The 27,071-nt window shown below is 40.5% G+C and overlaps 1 protein-coding gene across 1 annotated transcript; it reads left to right on the forward strand.

The window, feature by feature from the left end:
- Positions 1–11,682: 11,682 nt before the first annotated feature.
- On the forward strand, positions 11,683–12,369 carry LOC138875841 (uncharacterized). Its single transcript, XM_070154714.1, has one exon. The coding sequence runs from the start codon at positions 11,683–11,685 to the stop codon at positions 12,367–12,369; it is 687 nt and encodes a 228-aa protein (XP_070010815.1).
- The last annotated feature ends 14,702 nt before the right edge of the window (positions 12,370–27,071 follow it).

The following is a 27,071-nucleotide window of genomic DNA, read 5'->3' on the forward strand; positions in this document are numbered from 1 at the left end:
AAGTTGAAGGAAGGCTGCGAGTATTATAAATGGATATGTATGGGTCGCAAGCTAAAGTATGGCAGAGCGACAAGATTGTAGGAAGATAGGAGTAAGGATAAGAAAGGGCGAACATTATAGCCTGAATGAGCTCAAATGAGTCTATGACTAGTAGCATTTAGAAGAAATTGAATGCTGAGCTAGTAATTAAAAAAATGAAGGTGTAATTGTGACAGATAAAACATGACGTTTGGGCCTTCGATTGAATAATGATTTAAAGAAAAAAGGGAGAAGGAGAAAAGATTTCATGGACGACACGAGATTAGAATAACCCCATAAGGTGAATCACATTGAGATACTATAAAATACGATTATGGAAAATCACTTCAAATATTCCTCGATGCAACATAAGCCCTAGTGGCAAGGCATTGCAAAGAAGTTTCAAGTTATCAATAGAATATTCTAGATCAACATTAAGGTGAATCGATAACGGATGGGTAAACGATACAAAGTACGAGATGAAATTAGGCCATCAGTCTTAGAATAAGCAGAAATGAAGAAGCGTTAAAAGACTTAGCTTTATGCATATAAGATAAGCAACGAGAGTAACCTGGAGTGTGGTCGCAGACCTCAGTAACAATAAATCGAAGTAAGAGTTATAGTATAATATAGCCTATAGATGTAGTAAAGCTAATGGCCCCCAGAGGGACAGCTTGACATAATTTTGTATATGTTCACAAAGTGAGGCCTATAGATTGGCTAAGAACTGGAGGAAAGTGCATAGAAGCGTCGCATAGGCGCATGTACAAAGTTAGAGTCATACAAGCTGCATGATAGAAGGTAGCAACAGTTACAAGATTACAAGAATTCCGACTACAAGTCATGGTGTGAGAAAAAGGCTTAGGGGGGGGAATGCCCTGGCCTTTGGATTTATTCAAAGAACAGTTGCCTAAATGGATAGGAGAATATTAAAGTATTCGCAAGAGCTATGGATTATGAGAATGATGAGGGAATCAGTCAACATTCGAGGACGAATGTTCCAAATGGGGGAATGATGTTAGGCCCCGCAGTATTACGTCGATATTACACCCTATAGTATTATACTTGAAATTGTCGTAAGATAATTAACCTCAGTTCAAGGACAAGATTATTTGAAGATTATAAGCATTATGCTATTTCAAACAAGTGATAAATAAATTCGTAAAGATGAGAGGGTAAGCATATCAGAGGAAATAAATTTTCGTCAAAGTTTGACATTTTAGGATAAACTACGGCCCAAGCTAAAATACCCGGTACTTATGGACTAGTACCATATGACCATGATAGTAAGGTATATAAGGTATGTTAAAAGTGAGTAACATTCTAGCTAATTTGAGATAATTCTTAATTATGTGAATAATTAATTAATTGGGGAGATAATTATAATATTAAGTGGATAAATGTCTTTTAAGGATTGCCACATGGCATAGACTAAGCCAAAGTGGCAAAATGCTTAAAATGAGTCACAAGGCAAAAGGCCATCTTGTTTACACGTATAGATACTTGGTCTATCTATTAGTAAGGTATAGAATTTTCTAAGTAAAATGATATTCCTACATTATTAAGAGAGATATAACAATGACCAACGTGAGACTCTCTGAAATATTACAAGGTTCAACATGAAATTCTAATTCAAAGAAGGTCCGGTACAATCTTTCTCAAGAAGATCATACGGATTCTTCCCTACTTCGATCCTCCATTACGTGTTTTCGCAAAAGAGAATCGGTTCAGGTATGTTAAGGCTATCCCTTCTTTCTTTTTGGCATGATTTATACGACACAAACGAAACGAGCAAATGCACAATTTCCATAAATGACTCTACTCATAGAAGTATTAGAGGTGCCTATGTTCTTGAATTTCCATATGTTTTATTATTCTATTGTCTGTTCATGGGTCTCAGAAAATACGTAAGTTGATAAAGTTTATTTCATGGTATTAATCAGAGGCATAACGGTCTTATGACATACCGAGAGATTTTATTATACATGCACATTGGCCCTTTCACGACCCCGGTTCGCCCTCCGTGAACCATCGTGACGACACCTAGTATCTACGACTAGGTAAGCTTAAATTGCGGAAGAAAACCAAAATTTGCGGAAGTAAAACAATTTAAAATAGTAATAAAGTAATAACAATATTTAAATATGCCGCTCGGCTTACACCATATTTAACTCTCAATACCAAAACATAAATCCAAGACCCAGAAACCCACGAATCACAAGCTAAGAAGTACTACATAGCTCTAACTCTGGAATGTCTAACAGGAACAACAAATACAAAAGGCTAAGTACTAAAAAGCAGGAATAGAAAAGGACTTCTCGGTTTGCGGTCGCGGCAGATGTACCTCGAAGTCTCTAGAGCAGTCGCCTGCTTCAAGGATGGTAGGCTTGAGTAGTTGTACCTGGATCTTCACATGAAAAATATGCACAGAAGGGGCATGAGTACACCACAACGGTACTCAGTAAATGCCAAGCCTAACCTCGGTTGGGTAGTGACGAGGAAGGTCAAGGCCCTACTGAGGTTAAATAAAATATAAATATGATAGGGTAAGATAAGCAGTACAATTGAGTATCTACAGTAAGAATCTATACAGGATAATAAGAGTACAATAACGGAAATGGAGATGAAGACAAACCACAAGGAAGTACCACTCATAACAAGGATGATAACCGGGGATCTCTTGGTATCCCGAGGATCTGTTGGTATCCTCTATGTATACAAGGGATCTCTTGGTATCCTCAATATATGTTGGGGATCTCTTGGAATCCCAAGGATCTCGTGGTATCCTCCATATACGTGCCAGGGATCTCTTGGTATCCCCCACCTCAGTCCAGATCATAAATACGTACATGGGATCTTCCGGGATGCCGTCCCGTAGTCCCAAATATAAAACACACAGCAACAACGCAAGAATACTCAATAATTGCTAAATTTCATACTAAGAAAACAGTTAATTCAAGTCTAACATGCTACACGAAATACAATTGAGGCAGTTTAAGCAATTAGACAATTAAGTCAACTAAACATGCTTTTCTAACTAACAACAGGCTAAATTCGCAAGTGGAATAAAATAGAAAAAGGAACTCAATTGAAATACTTAAAGAAAAGCCGGATTTTTGACAATTAGCTCAAGTACGCACTCATCACCTCACGTACAAAGCATTTCAATTATCAAATATATCATTTCCTAAGGGGAAGGTCCCCCACACAAGGTTAGACAAGCCACTTACCTCGAACCGGCTCAAAAATCAACCCGGGACCACGTTCTTGCCACGAGTACTCGACTCCAAATGTCCCGAATCTATTCAATTCAATTGCATAATATAAATAACACTTCAAGTAACTGATTCTACAATTAAATTCTAAGTTAATACGCGAAATTATGTAAAATCACCAAAATGCCCCTCAGGCCCACGTCTCGAAATCGGGTAAAATTTATATTTCCAGAAACCTCGCACTCTCACAAGTCCAGTCATATCAAAAGTACCAAAATCGGACCTCAATTCGTCCCTCAAATCATTACTCAAAGGTCTCTAATTAGACAAGCCCTACCCCCCCCCAATTACCACAGATTTTCCTTAATTTTTCATGCTTAAATTGATAAAAATCACTCCAATAACGAATTTAGGGACTAAAGAGCTTACCCCAATGAACTCTTCTGAAAATCCCTCTTGAAAGGTGCTCCCCAAGCTTCTTCCCGTTTTGAAAAGATGAAAAATGGCTAAATTTTGCGAAGGCAAGAATTTATATGTTCTGCCCAGCGATTTCCACACTTGCGGCCCTGATGTGGTCCCGCTTCTGCGGAGCCAAGGTCGCATCTGCGACTTTTCATTCAATGGCCAATTTTTGCACCTCCGGTCTCCAACTCACAGATGCGGTTCCACTTCTGTGGAAAATCTCTCGCATCTACGGAGCCTGCTAACCCCCCTCAATTTCGCTTCTACGGTTTGTCAGCCGCTTCTGCGGTGCCGCACCTGCGGAACCCAAACCGTAGGTGCGGTTATGACAGAACCAGCAGTTGAAGCTGCAACTTAAATTCCAAAATCTTTCTGTCAACCATCTGAAATCATCCCGAGGCCTCCGAGACCTCAACCAAAAGCACCAACAAGTCACAACCCACTACCCAAACTTGTACCAATCCTTAAAATACCTAAAACAACATTGAAACCTCGAATTAACCATGGATTCAAGCCTAAAAACTCCGAAATTCTCAAAATACGCTTTCGATCAAAATGTCTATCAAACCTCGTCCAAATGACCTAAAATTTTGCACACACGTCACATTCAACACTACGAAACTATTCCAACTTCCGGAATTCCATTCCGACCCTTGGATCAAAATCTCACTATTGGACCGGAACTTCAAAAATTCAACTTTTGGCATTTCAAGCCTAATTTAGCTACGGACCTCCAAAACACAATCCGAACATGCCCCTAAGCCCGAAATCACCCAACAAAGCTAACGGAACCATCGAATTTCCATTCCGAGGCCGTCTTCACACTGTTCCAACTATGGTCAATTTTCCAACACCTAAGCTCTCATTTAGGGACTAAGTGTCCCAAAACTTTCCGAAACTCAAAACTGAACATCCCGGCAAATCAAATAGCAGAAATAAACTCGATTTAAGCAATTAATAAGGGATCGGGGCATAAATTCTTAAGATGACCGGCTGGGTCGTCGCATCCTCCTACACTTAAACATTCGTTCGTCCTCGAACGAGCATAAAGACATACCTGAAGTAGTGAAAAGATTAGAGTAACGGTTGCGCATATCCTGCTCGGTCTTCCAGGTCACCTCCTCGACCGGCTTGCCCCACCACTGAACTTTCACGGATGCAATGTTCTTTGACCTTAGCTTTCTAACCTGCCCGTCCAATATTGCCACTGGCTCCTCAATATAAGATAGATCCTTGTCCAACTGGACTGAACTGAAATCTAGCACGTGCGACGGATCACTGTGATACCACCGGAGCATCGGAACATGGAATATCGGATGAACTCCTACAAAGCTGGGAGGTAAGGCAAGCTCATAAGCAACCTCCCCAACACGCCTCAATATCTCAAAAGGGATAAAAAATCTCGGACTCAACTTTCCTTTCTTCCCGAATATCATAACGCCCTTCATATGCGAAACTCGAAGCAGAACCCGCTCTCCAACCATATAGGAAACATCATGAACCTTCCGGTCTGCGTAACTCTTCTGTCTGGACTGGGCTATACAAAGCCTATCCTTAATCACCTTAACCTTCTCCAAAGCATCCTGAACTAAGTCCGTTCCCAATAATCTAGCCTCACCTGGCTCAAACCAGCCCACTAGGGATCTACACCGTCTCCCATATAAAGCCTCATATGGTGCCATCTGAATACTGGACTGATAGCTGTTGTTGTAAGCAAACTCTGCCAATGGCAAGAACTGATCCTAAGACCCTCCAAACTCGATCACACACGCACAGAGCATATCCTCAAGAATCCGAATACTATGCTTGGATTGTTCGTCTGTCTGAGGGTGAAATGTTGTACTCAACTCCACCCGAGTACACAACTCATGCTGAACAACCCTCCAGAACTATGATGTAAACTGAGTACCCCTATCTGAGATGATGGACACTGGAATATCATGCAGACGAACAATCTCCCGAATATAAATCTCTGCCAACCGCTCCGAAGAATAAGTAGTACACACAGGAATGAAATAAGCGGACTTGGTCAGCCGATCCACAATCACCCAAATAGCATCGAACTTTCTCAAAGTATGTGGTAGCCCAACTAAAAAGTCTATGGTGATCTGCTCCCACTTCCACCCCGGAATCTCTATCTGTTGAAGCAACCCACTTGGTCTTAGGTGCTCATACTTCACCTGCTAACAGTTGAGACACCAAGCTACGAATCCAACTATATCTTTCTTCATTCGCCTCTACCGATAGTGCTATCTCAAATCCTGATACATCTTCGCGCCACCCGGATGGATGGAATACCGCGAACTATGGGCCTCCTCTAGAATCAACTCTCGAAGCCTATCAACATTGGGTACACAAATCCAACCCTGCATCCTCAATACCGCATCATCACCAATAGTCATATTTCTGGCATCACCGTGTTGAACCTTGTCCTTGAGGACAAGCAAATGAGGGTCATCATACTGCCGCTCCCTGATACGATCAAATAAGGAAGACCAAGAAACCACGCAAGTTAAAACCCGACTGGGCTCTAAAAGATCCAATCTCACAAACTGGCTGGCTAAGGCCTGAATATCCATCGCTATAGGCATCTCCGATGCTGGTAAATAAGCCAAACTCCCCAAACTCTCCGCCCGACAACTCAAAGCATCGGTAACCACATTGGCCTTGCCCCGGGTGATACAAAATAGTGATATCATAGTCCTTCAGCAACTCTAACCACCTCTTCTGGCGTAAATTCAGATCCTTTTCCTTGAACATGTGCTGCAACCTCCGATGTCCAGTATAAATCTCACAAGGCACACCGTATAAATAATGGCACCAAATCTTCAGGGCGTGAACAATGGCAGCTAACTCAAGGTCGTGAACGGGGTAGTTCTTCTCATGTATCTTCAACTGTCTGGACGCGTAGGCAATCACCCTACCGTCTTTTATCAAGACCGCTCCGAGGCCAACCCTCGATGCATCACAATAGACCGTATAAGAAACCGAACCTGTAGGCAGTATCAAAGTTGGGGTTGTGGTCAAAGCTGTCTTAAGCTTCTGAAAGCTCGCCTCACACTCCTCCGTCCACTGGAACGGAGCACCCTTTTAGGTCAACCTGGTCATAGGGGCTGCAATTGATGAAAATCCCTTCACAAAACGGCGGTAGTAGCCCACCAAGCTAAGGAAACTACGGATCTCGGTAGCTGAGAATGGTCTGGGCCAACTCTGCACAGTCTCTATCTTCTTCGGATCCACTTGAATACCCTCACTCGATACCACGTGGCCTAAGAACGCCAATGAATCCAACCATAACTCACATTTCGAGAACTTAGCATATAACTTCTTCTCTCTCAAAGTCTGAAGCACAGTCCTCAGGTGTTTCTCATGATCTTCCCAACTCCGAGAATACACCAGAATATCATCAATAAAGACAATGCCGAACGAGTCAAGATACGACCGGAACACACTGTGCATCAAATGTATAAAGGCTGCTGGGGCATTGGTCAGCCCAAATGACATAACAAGGAACTCGTAATGACCATACCGAGTCTTGAAAGAAGTCTTCGGGATATCTGGCTCCCGAATTTTCAACTGATGGTAACCTAAGCACAAATCAATCTTAGAAAACACCCGTACGCCCTGAAGCTGGTTAAACAGATCATTAATACGAGGCAAAGGATAACGATTCTTAACTGTCACTTTGTTCAACTGACGATAATCAATACACATGCGCATAGAACCATCATTTTCTTCCCAAACAAGATAGGAGCACCCCTAGGTGATACACTAGGCCAAATAAAACCCTTATCAAGCAATCCCTGTAACTAATCCTTCAACTCAGGAGGAGCTATACGATACGGAGGAATAGAAATGGGCTGAGTGCCCGGCAATAGATCAATGCGAATATCAATATCTCTATCAGGCGGCATGCCTGGAAGGTCGGCTGGAAACACATAGGGAAAATTCCGTACTACTTGAACTGAATCAACTGAAGGGGTATCAATATTGACATCTCTCACACAAGCTAAATACGCGTCACACCCCTTCTCAACCATACGCTGGGCTTTAAGAAAAGAAATAACTCTACTGGGAGTGTGATCTAAAGTACCCCTCCACTCAACACGCAGTACACCTGGCATAGCTAGTGTCACGATTTTGGCGTGACAATAAAGAATAGCATAATGAGGCGACAACCAATCCATGCCCAAGATAATGTCAAAATCTACCATACTGCACAACAATAAATTGGCTCTGGTCTCAAAACCACTAAGAGCAACCAAACATGACCGATAAACGCAGTCCACAACAAGAGAATCTCCCACAGGAGTAGAAACATAAACATGGGAACTCAAAGAATCCCGAGATACACCCAAATGCGGAGTAAAATAAGAATACACATAAGAATAAGTAGAGTCTGGATCGAATAGAACTGATGCATCTCTATGGAAAATCAATATAATACCTGTGATGACAAAATCGGAGGCAACAGCCTCGGTACGGGAAGGAACGACATAGTATCTAGTCTGGCCTCCCCCTCTAGGGCGACCTCTAGCTCTCCGACCTCCACCTCTAGCTGGCTGAGCAGGTAGGGTAGCAACCAGAGCTGTAATCATAGCTTGAGACTCGATGGGGCACGCTGTGGCTAAAAAGTCTGTGTAGGTGCACTTCTACCAAGTCTAGGGCAATCCCTCACCACGTGGCATGTTTCACCACACTCAAAATAAGCTCTGGGAGGACGTGGCAGCTGTGACTGGCTCAGACCAGGTCTGCTGGTCTGACCTTTGAAAGCACCTTGCGCCGGAGGCGCACTAGAAACCAGAGGTGCATAATAAGGCTTTTGAGGCCTAGGAGGAGCTGGAGCACTACTGGCTACTGGAAGAGCTAAATGAATAGGACGACTCATATAACCCCTACCATGACGAATTGTAGCTGGGGTACGAGTACCAAAATAATGGCCCGACTTTCGAGACCTCTTGGCCTCACTCTCCTCTCTCTCCCTAGCATGCATACCCCCAATCCTCCTAGCAATGCTCACCACCTACTGATAAGAAATATCTATCTCCAACTCACGAGCCATGATAGACCTGATGCTGGGAATAAGGCCCTCAATAAACCGGTGAACTCTCTCGCGAACAGTAGAAACCAAGGCTGGTGCATGTCTAGCCAAACTAGTGTAACAGACAGCATACTCTAAGACAATCATAGCACCCTAGTGAAAATGCTCAAACTCAGCGCACCATGCGTCCCTAAGGCTCTGAGGAACATACTATCTCAGGAACAGATCTGAAAACTGAGTTCAAGTTAGTGAAGCAGCCTCATCCGGACTGTCTAACTAATAAGTACGACACCACTTATAGGCGGCTCCTCGAAGCTGGAAAGTAGTGAAGGAAACCCTGCTCGATCCTAATATACCCATGGTACGGATAATGCAGTAACTCTCATCTAGAAATCCCAGAGCATCCTCCGATGCTAGACCGCTGAATACAGAAAGCTTGCACTTTTTGAACCTCTCAAGCCTCAACTGCTCCTTCTCGAAAGCCGCTGTAGATGGTACAGGAATAATCTCAGGGACCTGCTCAACATGCACTCGTTGCTCAGGAGTGCGGGCAGTGGGAGTCTATGCTCCTCCCTCGGCCTGAGATGTGGCTGTAGAAAGGGAAGCAACCCTGCCTGAGCCATAGTGGTGTACATGCTCATGAACTGTGCCAAAGTCTCCTAAAGGGCTAGAGTAGCGGTAGCAGTAAGCGTGTCAGGTGCCTGGACTTCGGCTGGAACTGTTGGTGGTACCTCAGCGATAGCTCGTGTAGGTGCTCTGGCTGCAGTAGGGGGCGCGGGTGCCTGATCGTCTCGGGTAGCGCGTGTCCTCACCATTTGTGAGAGAATAGAAGATAGAAGTTTAGAATTGTGATGTCAAAATATCGCACGATAAGGAAATCAAATGAAGTGGAAATTTTTCTAACAGTTACATAGCCTCTCGTAGATAAGTACAGACGTCTCTGTACCGATCATCGAGACTCTAATAAACTGGCTTGTGATCCATGACTTCTATGAACCTAGAGCTCTAATACCAACTTGTCAAGACTTGTTTCACCCTCCGTGAACCATTGTTACGACACCTAGTCTCTACGACTAGGTAAGCCTAAATTGCGGAAGAAAACCAAAAGTTGTATAAGTAAAACAATTTAAAACAGTAATAAAGTAATAACAGTGTTTAAATGTGCCGCTCGGCTTATACCATATTTAACTCTCAATACCAAAACATAAATCCAAGACCCGGAAACCCACGAATCACAAGCTAATAAGTACTACATAGCTATGACTCCGGAATGTCTAACAAGAACAGTAAATAAAGAAGGCTAAGTACTAAAAAGCAGGAATAGAAAAGGACTTCTCGGTCTGCGAACGCGGCAGATGTACCTCGAAGTCTCTAGAGCAGTCACCTCCCTCAAGGATGGTAGGCCTGAGTAGCGGTACCTGGATCTGCACATGAAAAACATGCGCAGAAGGGGCATGAGTACACCACAACGGTACTCAGTAAGTGCCAAGCCTAACCTCGGTTGGGTAGTGACGAGGAAGATCAGGGCCCTACTGAGGTTAAATAAAATATAAATATGACAGGGTAAGATAAGCAGTACAATTGAGAATCTACAGTAAGAATTTATACAGGATAATAAGAGTACAATAACGGAAACGGAGATGAAGACAAATGACAATGAAGTACCACTCATAACAAGTATGATAACCAGGGATCTCTTGGTATCCTCTATGTATACAAGGGATCTCTTGGTATCCTGAGGATCTCTTGGTATCCTCAATATATGTTGGGGATCTCTTGGTATCCCGAGGATCTCTTGTTATCCTCAATATATGTTGGGGATCTCTTGGTATCCTCAATTGCCAGGGATCTCTTGGTATCCCGCACCTCAGTCCAGATCATAAATACGTTGGTATCCTCAATATATGTTGGGGATCTCTTGGTATCCTCAATATACGTGCCAGGGATCTCTTGGTATCCCGCACCTCAGTCCAGATCATAAATACGTACATGGGATCTTCCGGGATGCCGTCCCGTAGTCCCAAATTAAAAAAACACAGCAGAAATGCAAGAATACTCAATAATTGCTAAATTTTGTGCTAAGTAAATAGTTAATTCTAGTCTAACATGCTTCACAAAATACAATTGAGGCAGCTTAAGCAATTAGGCAATTAAGTCAACTAATTCACTTCTGAATGAAAAAGGGGATCGTGATATTGTGCTAGGCGAATTGGAACATTCCGAGAGTCACCGTGACTTCGGGCACTGTAGGTGTATCGAGGCCGAAGAGGTCGTGGGGGCTATGCGTAAGATGAGTAGGGGAAGAGCGACCGGGCCAGACAAGATTCCGGTGGAATTTTGGAAGTGTGTAGGGAGAGCAAGTGTGGAGTGGTTGACTGGGTTGTTTAATGTTATTTTTAAGGCGAAGAGGATGCCGGATGAGTGGAAGTGGAGTACAATGGTTCCATTGTATAAGAATAAAGGTGATATCCAGAGTTGTAACAATTATAGGGGTATCAAATTATTGAGTCATACTATAAAAATATGGGAGAGAGTGATTGAAAGCGAGAGTGAGGATGACAGTGTCTGTATCCGACAACCAGTTCAGGTTTATGCCGGGTCGTTCCACCACAGAAGCTATACACCTTGTTAGGAGGTTGGTGGAACTGTACAGAGAGAGAGAAATAAAGATTTGCATATGGTGTTTATTGACCTAGAGAAAGCTTATGACAAGGTTCCTAGAGAAGTTCTCTGGAGATGCTTAGAGGAAAAGGTATCGGTTCCTTATGTTATGGCAATTAAGGACATGTATGATAGGGCTAAGGCTCGGGTTAGGATAGTAGGAGGGGACTCTGAGCCTTTTCCAATTGAAATGGGATTACACCAAGGCTTTGTGCTCAGTCCGTTATTATTCGCCCCGGTATTGATGCGATATCAAACCATATACAAGGGGAGGTGCCATGGTGCATGCTATTCACCAATGACATAGTTCTGATTGATGAGTCACGAGCCAGTGTTAACGAGAGATTGGACCTTTGGAGACAGACTCTTGAGTCTAAGGGTTTCAAGCTAAGCAGGACGGAATACCTCGAGTGTAAGTTCAGCGCTGGGCCGGGGGAAGTGGGCGTGGATGTGAGACTTGAGTTCCAGGTTATCCCAAGTAGAGGTAGCTTCAAGTACCTTGGTTCGGTTATCCACGGAGAAAGGGAGATCGACGAGGATGTCACACCCCGTATTGGTGTAGGATGGATGAAGTGGAGGTTGGCATCTGGAGTCTTATGTGACAAGAATGTGCCAACGATACTCAAAGGTAAGTTCTATAAAGCGATAGTTAGACCGGCCATGATTAATGGGGCTAAGTGTTGGCCTGTTAAGAACTCACATATCCAAAAGATAAAAGTAGTAGAAATGAGGATGTTGAGGTGGATGTGCGGGCACACTAGGATGGATAATATTAGGAATGATGACATTCGGGAGAAGGTACACGTGGATCCTATTGATGACAAGATGCGAGAAGTGAGGCTCAGATGGTTCAGGCATGTACATAGGAGAAGCCCAGATGCTCCAGTAAGGAGGTGTGAGCGACTGGTCGTGGAAGACACGAGAAGAGGTAGAGGGCGGCCTAAGAAGTATTGGGGAGAGGTGATCAGGTAGGATATGGCGAGGCTTCAGATTTCCGATGACATGACAATTGATAGGAAGTTGTGGAGGTCGAGTATTACGGTTGTAGGCTAGGAGGTTGTTGAGTCTTGCGTTACTTTGTACCTTTGTGAGCCTAGTTCCGGTGGGGTTTTGTCTAAGATAGCTAGGGGCAGTGTCATGTCTTACTATTTTCTACTTTCGACGCAGGATCCATTTAATAGCCATCGTTTTTGCTTTGCATTTTTCTTATGCATTTTATGTTCCTTTTTCCCTATGATCTCCATGGTGAATCTAATATTCTCTCCTTTGATCTTTTTATTATCTTGAGCCGAGGGTCTTTTGGAAACAGCCTCTCTACCCCTTCGGGGTAGGGGTAAGGTCTGCATACACACTACCCTCCCCAGACCCCACTTGTGGGATTATACTGGGTTGTTGTTGTTGTTGTTGCAATTAAGTCAACTAAACATGCTTTTCTAACTAACAATAAGCTAAATTCGCAAGTGGAATAAAATAGGAAAAAGGAACTCAATTGAAATACTTAAAGAAAAACCGGATTTTCAACAATTAGCTCAAGTACGCACTCATCACCTCACGTACAAGGCATTTCAATTATCAAATATATCATATCCTAAGGGGAATGTCCCCCACACAAGGTTAGACAAGCCAATTACCTCGAACCGGCTAAAAAATCAACCTGAGACCACGTTCTTGCCATGAGTAATCGACTCCAAATGGCCCAAATCTATTCAATTAAATTGCATAATGAAAATAACACTTCAAGTAACTGATTCTACAATTATATTCTAAGCTAATACGCGAAATTATATAAAATAACCAAAACGCCCCTCAGGCCCATGTCTCGGAATCGGGTAAAATTTATATTTCCAGAAACCCCGTACTCTCACGAGTCCAGTCATATCAAAAGTACCAAAATCGGACCTCAATTCATCCCTCAGATTATCACTCAAAGGTCTATAATTAAACAATCCCTAACCCCCCAATTACCACTAATTTTCCTTAATTTTCATGCTTAAATTGATAAAAATCACTCCAATAATGAGTTTAGGGACCAAAGACCTTACCCAATGAACTCCTCTGAAAAATCCCTCTTGAAAAGTGCTCCCCAAGCTTCTTCCTCTTTTGAAAAGATGAAAAATGGCTAAATTTCGCAAAGACAAGAATTTATATGTTCTGCCTAGCAATTTCCGCAGTAGCGGCCCTGGGACCGCATACGCGTTCCCGCTTCTGCGGAGCCAAGGTCGCATCTATGACTTTTCATTTAATGGCCAATTTCTGCATCAGCGGTCTCCAAATCGCAGATGAGGTTCTGCTTCTGCAGAAAATCTCCCGCATCTGCGGAGCCTGCTGACCCCCCTCAATTTTGTATCTGCGGCACCGCACCTGTGGAACCCAAACCACAGGTGCGGTTATGACAGAACCAGCAGCTGAAGCTGCAACTTAAATTTCAAAATCTTTCCGTCAACCATCCAAAATCATCCCGAGGCCTCCGGGACCTCAACCAAAAGCACCAACAAGTCACAACCCACTACCAAAACTTGTACAAATCCTTAAAACACCTAAAACAACATCAAAACCTCGAATTAACCATGGATTCAAGCCTAAGAACTCTAAAATTCTCAAAATACGCTTTCGATCAAAAAGTCTATCAAACCACGTCCAAATGACCTGAAATTTTGCACACATGTCACATTCAACACTACGGAACTAATCCAACTTCCGGAATTCCATTCCGACTCTTGGATCAAAATCTCACTATCGGACCGGAACTTCAAAAATTCAACTTTCGGCATTTCAAGCCTAATTTAGCTACGGACCTCTAAAGCACAATTCGAACATGCCCTTAAGCCCGAAATCATCCAAAGGAGCTAACGGAACTATTAGATTTCCATTCCGAGGTTGTCTTCACACTGTTCTAACTACGACCAACTTTCCAACACTTAAGCTCTCATTTAGGGACTAAGTGTCCCAAAACTCTTCGAAACTCAAAACCGAACATCCCGGCAAATTAAAATAGTAAAAATAAACTCGGGGTAAGTAGTTAACAGGGGATCGAGGCGTAAATTCTTATGACGACCGGCTGGGTCGTCACAAACCCATGACCAGATGGCGTTATATATGTGTATATATGTATATTATATGTATGTGGGATATGGAAAAAGGTTACGGCGTTATATACGCACCACCACCTGATCAGCTGGTATTCGTTGATGATTTTGCCCATAGTGGTCGAGATGATATAGTGGGATGTCCTCAGAGGCCTGATGATGTTATGAAACATGTACCTATGCACGACATGATGTTCATACACATATGCATGAAACTATAAGTATTTCATAATTTACAAAGTTATCTAGATTTACAGGTTGAGTCATGTACTCCATGTTTCTTCCATGTCTATTATGTACTTATTTGTGTGCCTTACATACTCGGTACATTATTCATACGGACGTCCGTTTGCCTAGGGACGTTGCGTTTCATGCACGCAGGTCCCGATAGACCGATCGAGAGCCCTCCATGTAGGCTATCGGCTCAGCGGAAGATGTTGGTGTGCTCTATTTGCTTCGGAGTTGTTTGTTTGGTTAGTAGGATTTAGACGTGTATTGTTTGGTATGGCAGAACTCTGTCCCGACCTTTATAAAAATTATGTATTCTTAGAGGCTTGTGGACAGATGCCATGTACGTAAAAGATTGTATGGCCTTGTCGGCCTATGTTTAGTATACGAGTGGTTATTTTGGTCTTATAGGCCCATATGGCTTATGTATAAGTTGGTATCACATGTTGGGTTCTACTTATCTCATGGCAGCCTTCCGGCTCAGTTATCTATGATAGTATGACATGAAAAGATACGTTATGTTGGTACTCGGTTGAGCAAGGTACCGGGTGCCCGTCGCATCCCATCGGTTTGGGTAGTCACATGATCTACCCATAAGTCTATAGCAAAACTCTAACACGATGACTCATAGACTCGACTGCACTCCAAATGAGGTGGAGTCTTACCGATCCTTTGCTGAATGCCAATCTCGTCTACTTTGAGGGCTCGCCAAACTAATTATCTATACCTGCAGGCATGAATGCAGCGTCCCCAACAAAAGGACGTCAGTACAAATAATGTACTGAATATGTAAAGCATATAAATCAGTATATAAAGGACATGGAAGAAACATGGAGTAAGGACTCAACCTGTAAGTTTGGATAGCTTTGTAAATCATGAAATATTTATAATGTCATGCATATGTATGTCATGTAATGTATAGGTATGTACGTACATAACATCATCAAGCCTCTAAGGGCATCCTATCATATCATCTCGGTCAGTGTGGGCAAATCATCAACATATACCAGCTGATCAGGTGGTGGTATGTATATAATGCCATAACCTTTCCCATATCATATATATATATATATATATTAGGGCTGTGTATTTGGATCGGATATCCGAAATCCGATCCGATCCGCTCAAATTCAGATTTCGGATTTCGGATATTTGGATCGGATTCGGATTTGAATTATTAAAAATTCGGATTTTCGGATTGGATTCGGATTTGTATAGTTTGAAAGCGATCCGATCTGAAATCCGAATTTATTAAGGGAATAATAAATACCAATTTTATTTTTTAGGGTTAGGTTAGGTCTTATTTCATTCTGCTGCTCACGCCTCACTTCACCTTCACAGTTCACGCCTTCACTCACGGCCTCACTCCTCAGTCCTCACAAGTCACACCCAGAGACTGTTGCTCAGTGCTCACTTCAGTCTTCACGGCTCACGCCTCAAGCTGCTCCCTCCTGCTCGTCGCTTCCTCTATCTCTTCTCTGTGTTCCGGGCCTTCCGACGACCGCACTGGTAACTGGTAAGACACTAAGAATCACTCATTCTCTCTCATTCTCTCTCTCTTTCTCCCCCTTTCTTAGAGCTTAAAGTGTTTGTTCTCTTTTATTTCTTGGATAAAATTGATGAAATAAATTGGGGGTTTCACTCTTGACTTTTTTATACAGAAATAGACCATACTATACTACTATTTTGAATCCGATTTTAATTTTAATTTTTTGTTTTGTTTCGTAGATGGAAGATGAGGTAGAGATGGTGAATAAAGTTCAAGCCCTTGTAAAATGTGGTGAAAGTGGTGCTTCAAATGATTCCACAAGCAACGTCGAATCTGATTCTTGTTCGAAGAAAAGAAAAATCATGAAAGAAAGATCAGTGGCTTGGCGACACTTCAGTAAGTTCACTGATGACGAGGGTGTTAAAAAAGCGAAATGCAACTACTGTCCAGAAGAATATGTAGCTAACACCAAAAACAGTGGTACAAGCAATTTGCTATCACATCTTCTCAAGTGTCCGAACAATCCCCACAAGCTGGAGACAAGCCAGACAAAATTAGCTTTTCAACCGAAAGGTAAAACAGGTAATGTCTCACTTATCCCTTGGAAATTTGATCAAGAAGCATGTAAGAGGGCTTTAGCTCTTATGATAATTATAGATGAACAACCCTTCATTTCTGTTGAAAAGGATGGATTTAGAGACTTCGTGAGAGCTCTTCAACCTTTATTTCATATTCCATCTCGTACTACTATGACTAGAGATTGTTTTGAGATTTACCATGATGAAAAACTTGCTTTGAAGTCAATTTTTAAAGAATCAAAACAGAGAATTTGTATTACGACTGATACATGGACATCAATTCAAAGAATTAACTATATGTGTGTTACAGCACATTACATTGACAAGAATTGGAATTTGCATAAAAAGATATTAAATTTTTGTCCAATTACTAGTCACAAAGGTCAAGATTTAGCTAGTGGTGTTGCTAAGTGTTTACTTGAATGGGGAGTAGATAAAGTATTTACTGTGACAGTTGATAATGCAAGTTCTAACGATGTCATGGTTAAAGAATTATCCAAACAATTTACTAGATGGAACACTAACTTGATGGAAGGTAAGCATGTTCATGTTAGATGTATGGCTCACATCATCAATTTAGTAGTTTAAGATGGGTTGAGAGAAGGGAGTGTGTCTGTGGAACGAATAAGACAAGCTGTTAGGTACATTAGACAATCTCCAGCAAGATGGAAGAAGTTTAAAGAATATTGTGATCTAGATAGGATAACTTCTAAAAAATCATTGTGCTTGGATGTTCCTACTAGGTGGAACTCCACATATTTGATGTTGAAGGTTGCTACAGTTTATGAGGAAGTCTTTACAAAATATTGTGATATTGATTATGGTTTGATGTCATGTATTTCTAACTGTATTTGTGAGGATGGACAGCCTGCAGGTCCACTTTTAAGTACTGATTGGGATAATGTAAGACGTATTATGAAGTTTCTTGAAATATTTTATGAACTCACCTTGAAGGTATCATGTACACTTTATATTACGTATAATGTGCACTTTCTTGAGATATGTGTTGTTGGTTCTTCTTTGAAAGAGTTGATGCAAAGTGAAGATATTACCTTGAAAGAAATGGCAAATAATATGAAAGAGAAGTTTGATAAGTATTGGGGGGATCCACAAAAGATGAACAAAATGATTTTTATTTCATGTGTGTTCGATCCACGCCACAAGTTTCAATCTCTTTCGTTTGCTCTTGATGCCATGTTTGGAGAAACAATAGGTGTGAAAATACAAATTGAGGTGAAGACATACATGGAATCTTTGTTCAATGTGTATGGAAAGAAGAATGGTGGTTCTGGTTCATTTCCATCTTCTCCATCTTCCGGTTCATGTCCATCTTCCCCTGGTTCATGTCCATCTTCTCCAACTTCATCTACTTCTTCATCATCGCTTTCAAAATTCATGTTAGATTTAAAGAAGCATAAGAAGGGTGAAGGAATTGATTCTAAAACAGAGTTAGATAAATATTTGGGTGAAGATGTTGAGGAAGACTTTGAAAAATTTAAAATTCTGGGGTGGTGGAAGTTGAATTCACCCAGATTTCCCGCACTTGCTGAGATGGCATGTGATGTGCTAGCCATTCCTATTTCTAGTGTTGCCTCAGAATCAACCTTTAGTACCGGTGGACACATACTTGATCCAATTAGGAGTTCATTGACTCCTAAATTGGTTCAAGCTCTTGTGTGTGTCCAAGATTGGCTTCGGAACGAATCAACAACTCCGGTTAAAATTGAAGAAGATTTAGATAATCTTGAACAACTTGAAGCGGGTAGGACTATTTATTTCTTCAATTACTTTACTTGTGTTTAATGTATACTTATGTTATGTTTCTTTAGATTATTTTTAAACTAATTTATTCTATTACTATCTTGTTCTACAGACTTTATTAATACCGGAAAAGAGCCTTGCATCGTCGACATGTAGAAGGTAGGATTTCATTTCCCAAACTTTAGTAATTCTGCTTTTATCCAAATGAATTGATACATTTGGGTGTTGATACTGCTTTTATCCCAGCCTTGGATGTTGATACTGCTTTTATCCCAGCTTTGGGTGCTGATACATTTTCCAGCCTTGCTTTTATCCAAATTATGTTGTGCTGATATACCACACCAAGTATTTGAAATACTAGAGCAAGAGTGATATACCATGCCAAGTATTTCAGCCTTGTTCTGTTGAAATGGATATTGCAACATGCTTGCATACTTTGTTCTGTGGTACAAGTGTAGTGTGTTTGAACTTTGAAGTTTGACAAATGTTCTGCCCAGAACTTGAAAGTGCAGTGTTGCAGTGCTGCATACTGATCGAGTGCTATGTAATGGATTCTATGATAGAATTAGGATTTGCAGCTTTCCTTTTCTTGTTGAATTATAATTATTAACTATGTGTATGTCAATTAGGACTGATGTTCACAAGAATTATTACTATGTTGAATTGAACTATTTTTATGTTAATTTTGTTGAAAGTGTAGTAGGGCTGTGCATTCATACTGATCGAGTGCTATGTAATGGATTCTATGATAGAATTAGGATTTGCAGCTTTCCTTTTCTTGTTGAATTATAATTATTAACTATGTGTATGTCAAATTGTCAATTAGGACTGATGTTCACAAGAATTATTACTATGTTGAATTGAACTGTTTTTATGTTAATTTTGTTCTATTATGAACTGTTGAATCCGATCCGAAAATCCGATCACCAAATCGATCCAAAATTATGCAATCCGATCCAATCCGATATAAATCGGATCGGATTTGGATTGCATTTTGTGGAATCCGAAATCCGAAATTTCAATCCGAAATGTGCTAAATCCGATCCGATCCGATCCATGCACAGCCTTAATATATATACATATATATACACGTATATATTGCCATCTGGTCATGGGTCAATGTGCATGTATAAATGCATGAAATGCATATGAAATACGTTAATAAAATCTCTCGGTACGTCATACGACCATTATGCCTCTAATTAATATCATGAAATAAACTTTACCAACTTACGTATTCTTGAGACCCATGAACAAACGATAGAATAATAAGACATATGGGGAATCAAGAACATAGGATCCTCTGGTATTTCTATGAATAGAGTCACGTATGGAAGTTGTGCATTTGCTCGTTTCCTTTGTATCATACAGATCATGCCAAAAAGAAAGAAGGGATAGCCTTAACATACCTGAATCACAAAAACCAAGTTATTCTTATTTTGGAGTACTTGACATAGCCCAGACCTAGCATCCTCCATGCCATTTTGAATAGTTCTACCACTAAAACATCTTTGCTTTTAGGATAAGCAGTATTATTTTACTTCTAGTTTGTCGGTTGATTTTCCATCAAGTTTGAGCTTATTACTGGAATAATTGGGGAGGTCCCTAATTGTTATGACCCAATTTCATTATAGGTCATGATGGCGCCCAATACCGTTGTCACGCAAGCCAACCTGAAGATATTAGTGTGTTCTCATTTTACTTTACCAAGACAACTCCAGCATTTTGTTAACTTGAATTTAAAACAAGTGATAATTAGCAACTTAAAGTAATAGATATACAACCCAAAAGAATAGTCTACCAATGTGTGTGCCAATACCTGGTGTCACAAGTATATGGGCATCTAGTAGAATATACAAAAGAATAAATCTATCCTACTGTCTGAAATAGAATAGACAGTCAAAAACAAAAGAGAGACTCCATCATGCTGCTGGACGGCATAGGAAAGGAACAACTCACCGTGGAATTTCGGCCTACTATCAAGGATGCACACTAGATGGGTAGCTAGATGTTCCTGCCTCAGATCCTGTACGGAAGCGTAGTATGAGTACATAAATAACATGTACCCAGCAAGTATCCAGTCTAACCTCGAAGAAGTGGTGACGAGGGGTTGACTTGACACTTACTAAGGTCAATACCAATAATAATTAAAGATTACACTAAGCATGGATAACATGGTAATAATGGCAAGCTCAGAATTTAAAGAGAACAGTATATCAGTTTCAGTCATGTCTTATAATAGTTGCACTTCTAGGCATTTAATAGAGTAAGTCATGGATAAGATTTCACATAAATATCATGCGCACATTATGCCGAGGTTGTACGGACCGGTCCAACATAAAAGAAACTATGCACTGCCAGAGGGTCGAATGGCGCGAACCATAGATGCATCTATTTATACCGAGGCGATCGACCCGATCCACAATTATCAATAATTATCAAAAAGTCACATAAAGGCACAACCATATTCAGATAAGTTCACACAAGTTCTCAAGTAAGTGTATACGTTCGTTTATGTTTATTTTCAATCCCTAACATGTCCTAAGTGATCTCATTAGCATGAAAGAATATAAGCATTTGCAAGTATAGCATAATACGGGTCCTAAACTACCCGGACAATTATCATAATAGTAGCTACGCATGGACTCTCATCACCATGTACTACGTAGGCCCCACAAACAATCACATATATTTATTAGATTCAGTTAGGGGTTTATTTCCCTCTGATGAGGTTAGAAAGGAGACTCACCTCGCTTCAAAGCTTACTTCCAATATCAAGAACGTGCTCAAACCCTCAATTTGTAGCCGAACGATCCAAAACTAATTAAACGAGGTAGAAACTAATCAATACAATCTCACGAGTTTGTATTCTAACTATTAAAGTAATTCCCCAACCCTAAACACAAGTTTCCTAAAATCCATCCCCGGGCCCACGTGCTCGGATTCCGGAAATTTTTTAGGGAAGTTGTTACCCATAACCTAAGGATCAAGAATATATGATTTCTACTTCATTCCATAACAAATTTCGCGGTTAAATCTTATTTTTATCAAAACTCTAGGTTTTACTCTAATCCCATGATTTTCACTAATTTTTATGTGTTAATCTACCCAAAACCCAAGTATTAAACTCACATTAAGTAGAAATAACTTATCTCACAATGCTAGTTTGAAATTCCCTCTTTGGAAGCTCCCAAATTGCCCAAACAATGAAGGAAATGTGTCAAAAATGACACATTCCCGTATTAAATGAAGGCACTGCCTTCAGCAATTTCCACACCTGCAGTTAGGAGACCGCATTTGCGGTCTCGCTTCTGCGAGGGAACGTCCACAACTGTGGAGCTTGGCTGGTTGGGACCGCTTTTGCGGTCTGGGGGCTGCTCCTGCGGGTCTGCTTCTGCAGAAAGGGAGCTGCATCTGCGGTTCCTGGGCTCCTCCCCCTTGGACGCACCTGCGAGGGCTCAACCGCTTCTATGGTTTCGCACCTGCGACTGACCAACAGCAGGTGCGGTTATGACAGATACCTGGAGCTTCAGTTCCTTCCAAAATTTCCAACTTCACTCGAGCCTCGTCCGATTGACGCTCGGGGCCTCTGGGCCCTGCCCAAACTTACCAACAAGTTTGAAATCATAAAACGGACTCGCTCGTACCCTCGGAATGCCTGAAACAATGCTAAATCTAAGAATCACTCCTAAAACCAATTGAATCAAACTTATGAACTTCAGGTTCTTCAATTTACCTACAAGACAAAACACACTTATACTATTCGGATTGATACCAAATTTTATGTGCAAGTCTTAAATGGCAATACAGAACTATTTCCAATATCAAAACTTCGTTCGAACCTCTATAACACAAAAACCCTCTCCAAACCAAATATTTAAGAACTTTAAAATCCTTAAGGAATTAACTTTCACTATTAGGCACCAAAATGCTCCCGGGTCATCCAAAACCCGATCCGAACATACGCCCAAGTCCGAAATCATCATACGAACCTGTTGGAACCTTCAAATCTGGATTCCGAGGACGTTACTATAACAATCTGACCGGTCATTTTGAGTTCTAGCGCGTTGTTCAACAGTTTGACGCCATAAACAGCTTCACTTCAGGTATTATGACTTGTGCGCATGGTCGGAATTGAATTTCGGGAAGTTCGGAGTTGATTTGGAAAGAGAATTCTCATTTCGGAAGCTATAAGTTGAAAGAATTAGCTAAGATTGGATTTTTGAGTAAACGACCTCAGAATCAACATTCGAAGGTTCCAGCAGGTTCGTATGATGATTTCGGACTTGGGCGTATGTCCGGGTCGGGTTTTGGAAGACCAAGGAGCATTTTGGCACCTATTGTAGAAGTTAGAATTTTTGAAGGAATTTCATAAGTTTGGGTTGAAGTGCATTTCAGTGTTATCGATGTTTGTTTAGGATTCTGAGACTGGGAATAGCTCAGTATCTGATTCTGGTGTTGGGAGCGTGATCGAAAGTGAATTCGGAGGTCCGTGGGTCATTCTGGAGTCATTTGGCTAAAGATAGAATTTTAAGGTTTTTGAAAAGTTTGACCGATATTTGACTTTTTGATATCGGGGTCGGATTCCGATTCCGGAAGTTAGAGTAGGTCCGTAATGGCAAATATGACTTGCGTGCAAAATTTGAGGTCAATCGGACGTGATTTGATAGGTTTAAACATCGAAAGTAGAAGTTTGAAATTCTAAAGTTCATAAAGCTTGGATTGGAGGTCGATTCGTAGTTTTAGCGTTGTTTGATATGATTTGAGACCTTGAGCAAGTCTGTAATGTGTTTTGGGACTAGTTGGCATGACTGGTTGGGGGTCCCGGGGGCCTCGGGTGGATTTCGGGTGGTTAACGGATCGAGATGGAATTTTTAGAAAAGGCTGAAGCTGCTGGTTGTTGTCATAACCGCACCTGCGGTTGGTAAACCGCAAGTGCGATACCACAGAAGCGGTCCACCTATCGCAGAAGCGGCCTAAGGCTAGGCAGCCCAAGACCACGATGAGACCCTAAATCCGCAGAAGCAGAACCGCAAAAGTGGTGGGCCTGTCCGCAGAAGCGGTCTTCCTTCCGCAGAAGCGATGGTCGCAGGTGCGGCCCAGGACCGCACATACGGAAATCGCAGAAGGCAGTGGCCTTTATTTATTCGGGCTCTAGGCTATTTTTGCTCATTTTCACTCATTTCTTGGGCGATTTTGGGAGCTTTTGAGATAAGACTTCCACCTAGCAGCTTGAGGTAAGTTATCCCACCTATTCTTAGTTTAATACTTAAGTTTTGGGTAGATTAACGCATATAAAAATTAGTGAAAATCATGGGAATAGAGTAAAACCTAGGGTTTTGTTAAAAACAAGATTCAACCATGAAATTTGTTATAGAATGGAGTAGAAATCATATATTCTTGATCCTTAGGTTAAAATGATTCAAGAGTCACATAATTGGGCTTTGAGCCCTTCCACCTTGCTGCCACGTTTTTTTTTTGGGGGGGGGGGAGGATTAACTTATCCTCTTATTAGGTAATTAGGTAATATCCAGTTACCCGGTAATTAGCTAATTACCCGCATAATTAAGAATTATTTCAAATTACTTTAAATTCTACTTATTTTTAATACAATTTATACATCCTACTACATGGTCATATGGTACCACATAAAATAAATACATTCACTATTATCTTTATTGAAATATCCATGTAAAAATACATATATTTTCTCAACTTATAATTTTCCTAATCTCATATAAAGAGTAGAAATTCTCGTACGCTTAATTCTTAAAATGGTAAAAAAGATAGCCTTCTTTTCTTGTGAGAAAATAATTTCTATCTTTACAATAAAGAAAATCTCATAAACTTTCTTATATTATGTGTATAATTCATCATATCCGAAAATAGTAATAATGGTAACTATCCAAAATTATACTTATAAAACTTTTTAAAAAAATATTCCACTCAATATAAATACCATATCAAAATGTATCTAACGGTATCAAGGTTTTTATACGTACGGGGTATTATAATAACATAGTGACAAATCCTCTATAATCTCATGAATGGTCTTAATCCTTTGAAGCTCAAGTAGATTACTACGACTTATCCTAATATTAAAGTACGGGATGTAACATCCTTTCCCCCTTTTGAACATTCGTCCTCAAATGTTAACTTTTCTAGATTTACAAAATTTTCACTAGGGTCTCCTCTGTAAATTAAACTAAAACCTAATCTTACTAGACTTTTTGTATTATTAATAAGGATTTCAGGATTATGAGCAAAATAGCTACATATTCTTTTTATCGGTAACAAAATAGCTACATATCTGGGGATTAGTGTCGAATAATAGTCGCACATTTCATTTTTCTCCAACTAAATACAATAGAAATAATAAATACTTTCCTCCCTTTTCTCTCTTTTCTTTTCTCCAGCATATCCCTTCCCTGTCTAGGATTCTTTAAATTCAACAATTCCATGACAAAGTTTGACATTCATCATTATGTCGGAATAAGATAGATCATTATTTCAATTTTTGTAAGTCCCTACTTTTTTGTACCTAGACTTCTAAAAGATTTAATACTTTTTCATTTTTGATGAAAAGTTGAACATCTCCATTTTCTCTTTCAGGTTTCAATCTTTTTGGGGTTTTCTTTATAAGATATCTTAGGTCTTTTCTCAAAAGATCCAAATACTCATATCTGAAGTCTCGAATATTCACAAACTTTGTACTTGAGTATCTCGTATCTACTTCACCTTTACCTTACTTACTTTTCAATCTCACATCATATCTTCTTTTTCTTTCATAACCTTCCTTCCATATAGGCAAAAATTACGCCTTAAAGCTCTACTGTAATACATGCACTTCTAGTGCATACAAAACCTGGTGAAAACTTCATACTAACTTCTTACGGCTCAGCTTTATGGAACGATCTGAAAATAAAAGAAGGGTAACATTTCCTAAATGCCCTATAGCCTCTCAGTTATAAATGTGGTGCGCAACACACCCATAAGTGAGACTCTACTAGGCACGGCTTTGTAGACTCCCTAGGACACGACCCGCTCTGATACCTCTTTGTCACGTCCCAACCTGGAGAGGCGTGGCTGGCATCCGGTGACGTACTAGCCCGAGCGAACCACTCTGTAACTTAATATGTTTTTCTAACTATCATGGGTCACATGGCCACAACTCATAATGTACAAGTGTAAGTGGGAAAACAATATATCACTGAATCATTTTTCTTAAAATATGAATACATATGGGCCGTCAAGGCCTCTGACATACTGTACAAAATGAACCTTTGTCTACAAAGACTTTAAGATTATTTGACATAAAATGGGACAGGGTACCGACCTACCCATAAGTTTGTAGCAAAACTCTCACACGATGACTCAAAGACTCGAATGCACTCCGAATGAGGTGGAGTCTTACCGATCCTTTGCTGAATGACAATCTCGTTTACTGTGAGGGCTCGTCAAACTCATTATCTATACCTGCAGGAATGAATGTACCATTCCCAACAAAAGGACGTCAGTACGAATAATGTACTGAGTATGTAAGGCATGTAAATCAGTATATAAAAGACATGGAAAAAACATGGAGTAAAGACTCAACCTGTAAATCTAGATAGCTCTGTAAATCATAAAATATTTATAATGTCATGCATATGCATATGTATGTCATGTAATTCATAGGTATGTATGTATATAACATCATCAAGCCTCTTAGGGCATCCCATCATATCATCTCGGCCACTGCGGGCAAATCATTAACGTAGACCAGCTGATCAGGTGGTGGTGTATATATAATGCCATAACTTTTCCCATATCCCATACACACACATACACATACACACACACACACACACACACATATATATATATATATATATATATATATATATATATATATAACGCCATCTGGTCATGGATCAGTGTGCATGTACAAATGCATGAAATGCATATGAAATACGTTAATAAAATCTCTCGGTATGTCATAAGACCATTATTCCTCTGATTAATATCATGAAATAAACTTTACCAACTTACGTATTCTTGAGACCCATGAACAAACGATAGAATAATAAGACATATGGAGAATCAAGAACATAGGAACCTCTGATATTTCTATGAATAGAGTTACGTATGGAAGTTGTGCATTTGCTCGTTTCGTTTGTATCGTATAGATCATGCCAAAAAGAAAGAAGAGATAGCCTTAACATACCTGAATCACAAAAACCAAGTTATTTTTATTTTGGAGTACTTGACATAGTCCAGACCTAGCATCCTCCATGCTGTTTTGAATAGTTCTGCCACTAAAACATCTTTACATTTAGGATAAGCAGTATTATTTTACTTCTAGTTTGTCGGTTGATTTTCCATCAAGTCTGAGCTTAGTGCTGGAATAATTGGGGAGGTTCCTAATGAAGCTGCATCGGTATATACAGTTGCTACTGGTGGGCGGTATTAAATTTCATATAGTTTGATTTTCTGTTACATATACGTATAAAAAGAGATGGAGACTCATTCATATCTTTGTGGTTACTGTTC

Source organism: Nicotiana sylvestris, chromosome 8 (assembly GCF_000393655.2).
Source record: "Nicotiana sylvestris chromosome 8, ASM39365v2, whole genome shotgun sequence".
Taxonomy (NCBI): domain Eukaryota; kingdom Viridiplantae; phylum Streptophyta; class Magnoliopsida; order Solanales; family Solanaceae; genus Nicotiana; species Nicotiana sylvestris.

Coding starts and splice junctions, on each gene's coding strand:
- LOC138875841 (XM_070154714.1), top strand. CDS start 11,683: ATGCTATTCACCAATGACATAGTTCTGATTGATGAGTCACGAGCCAGT.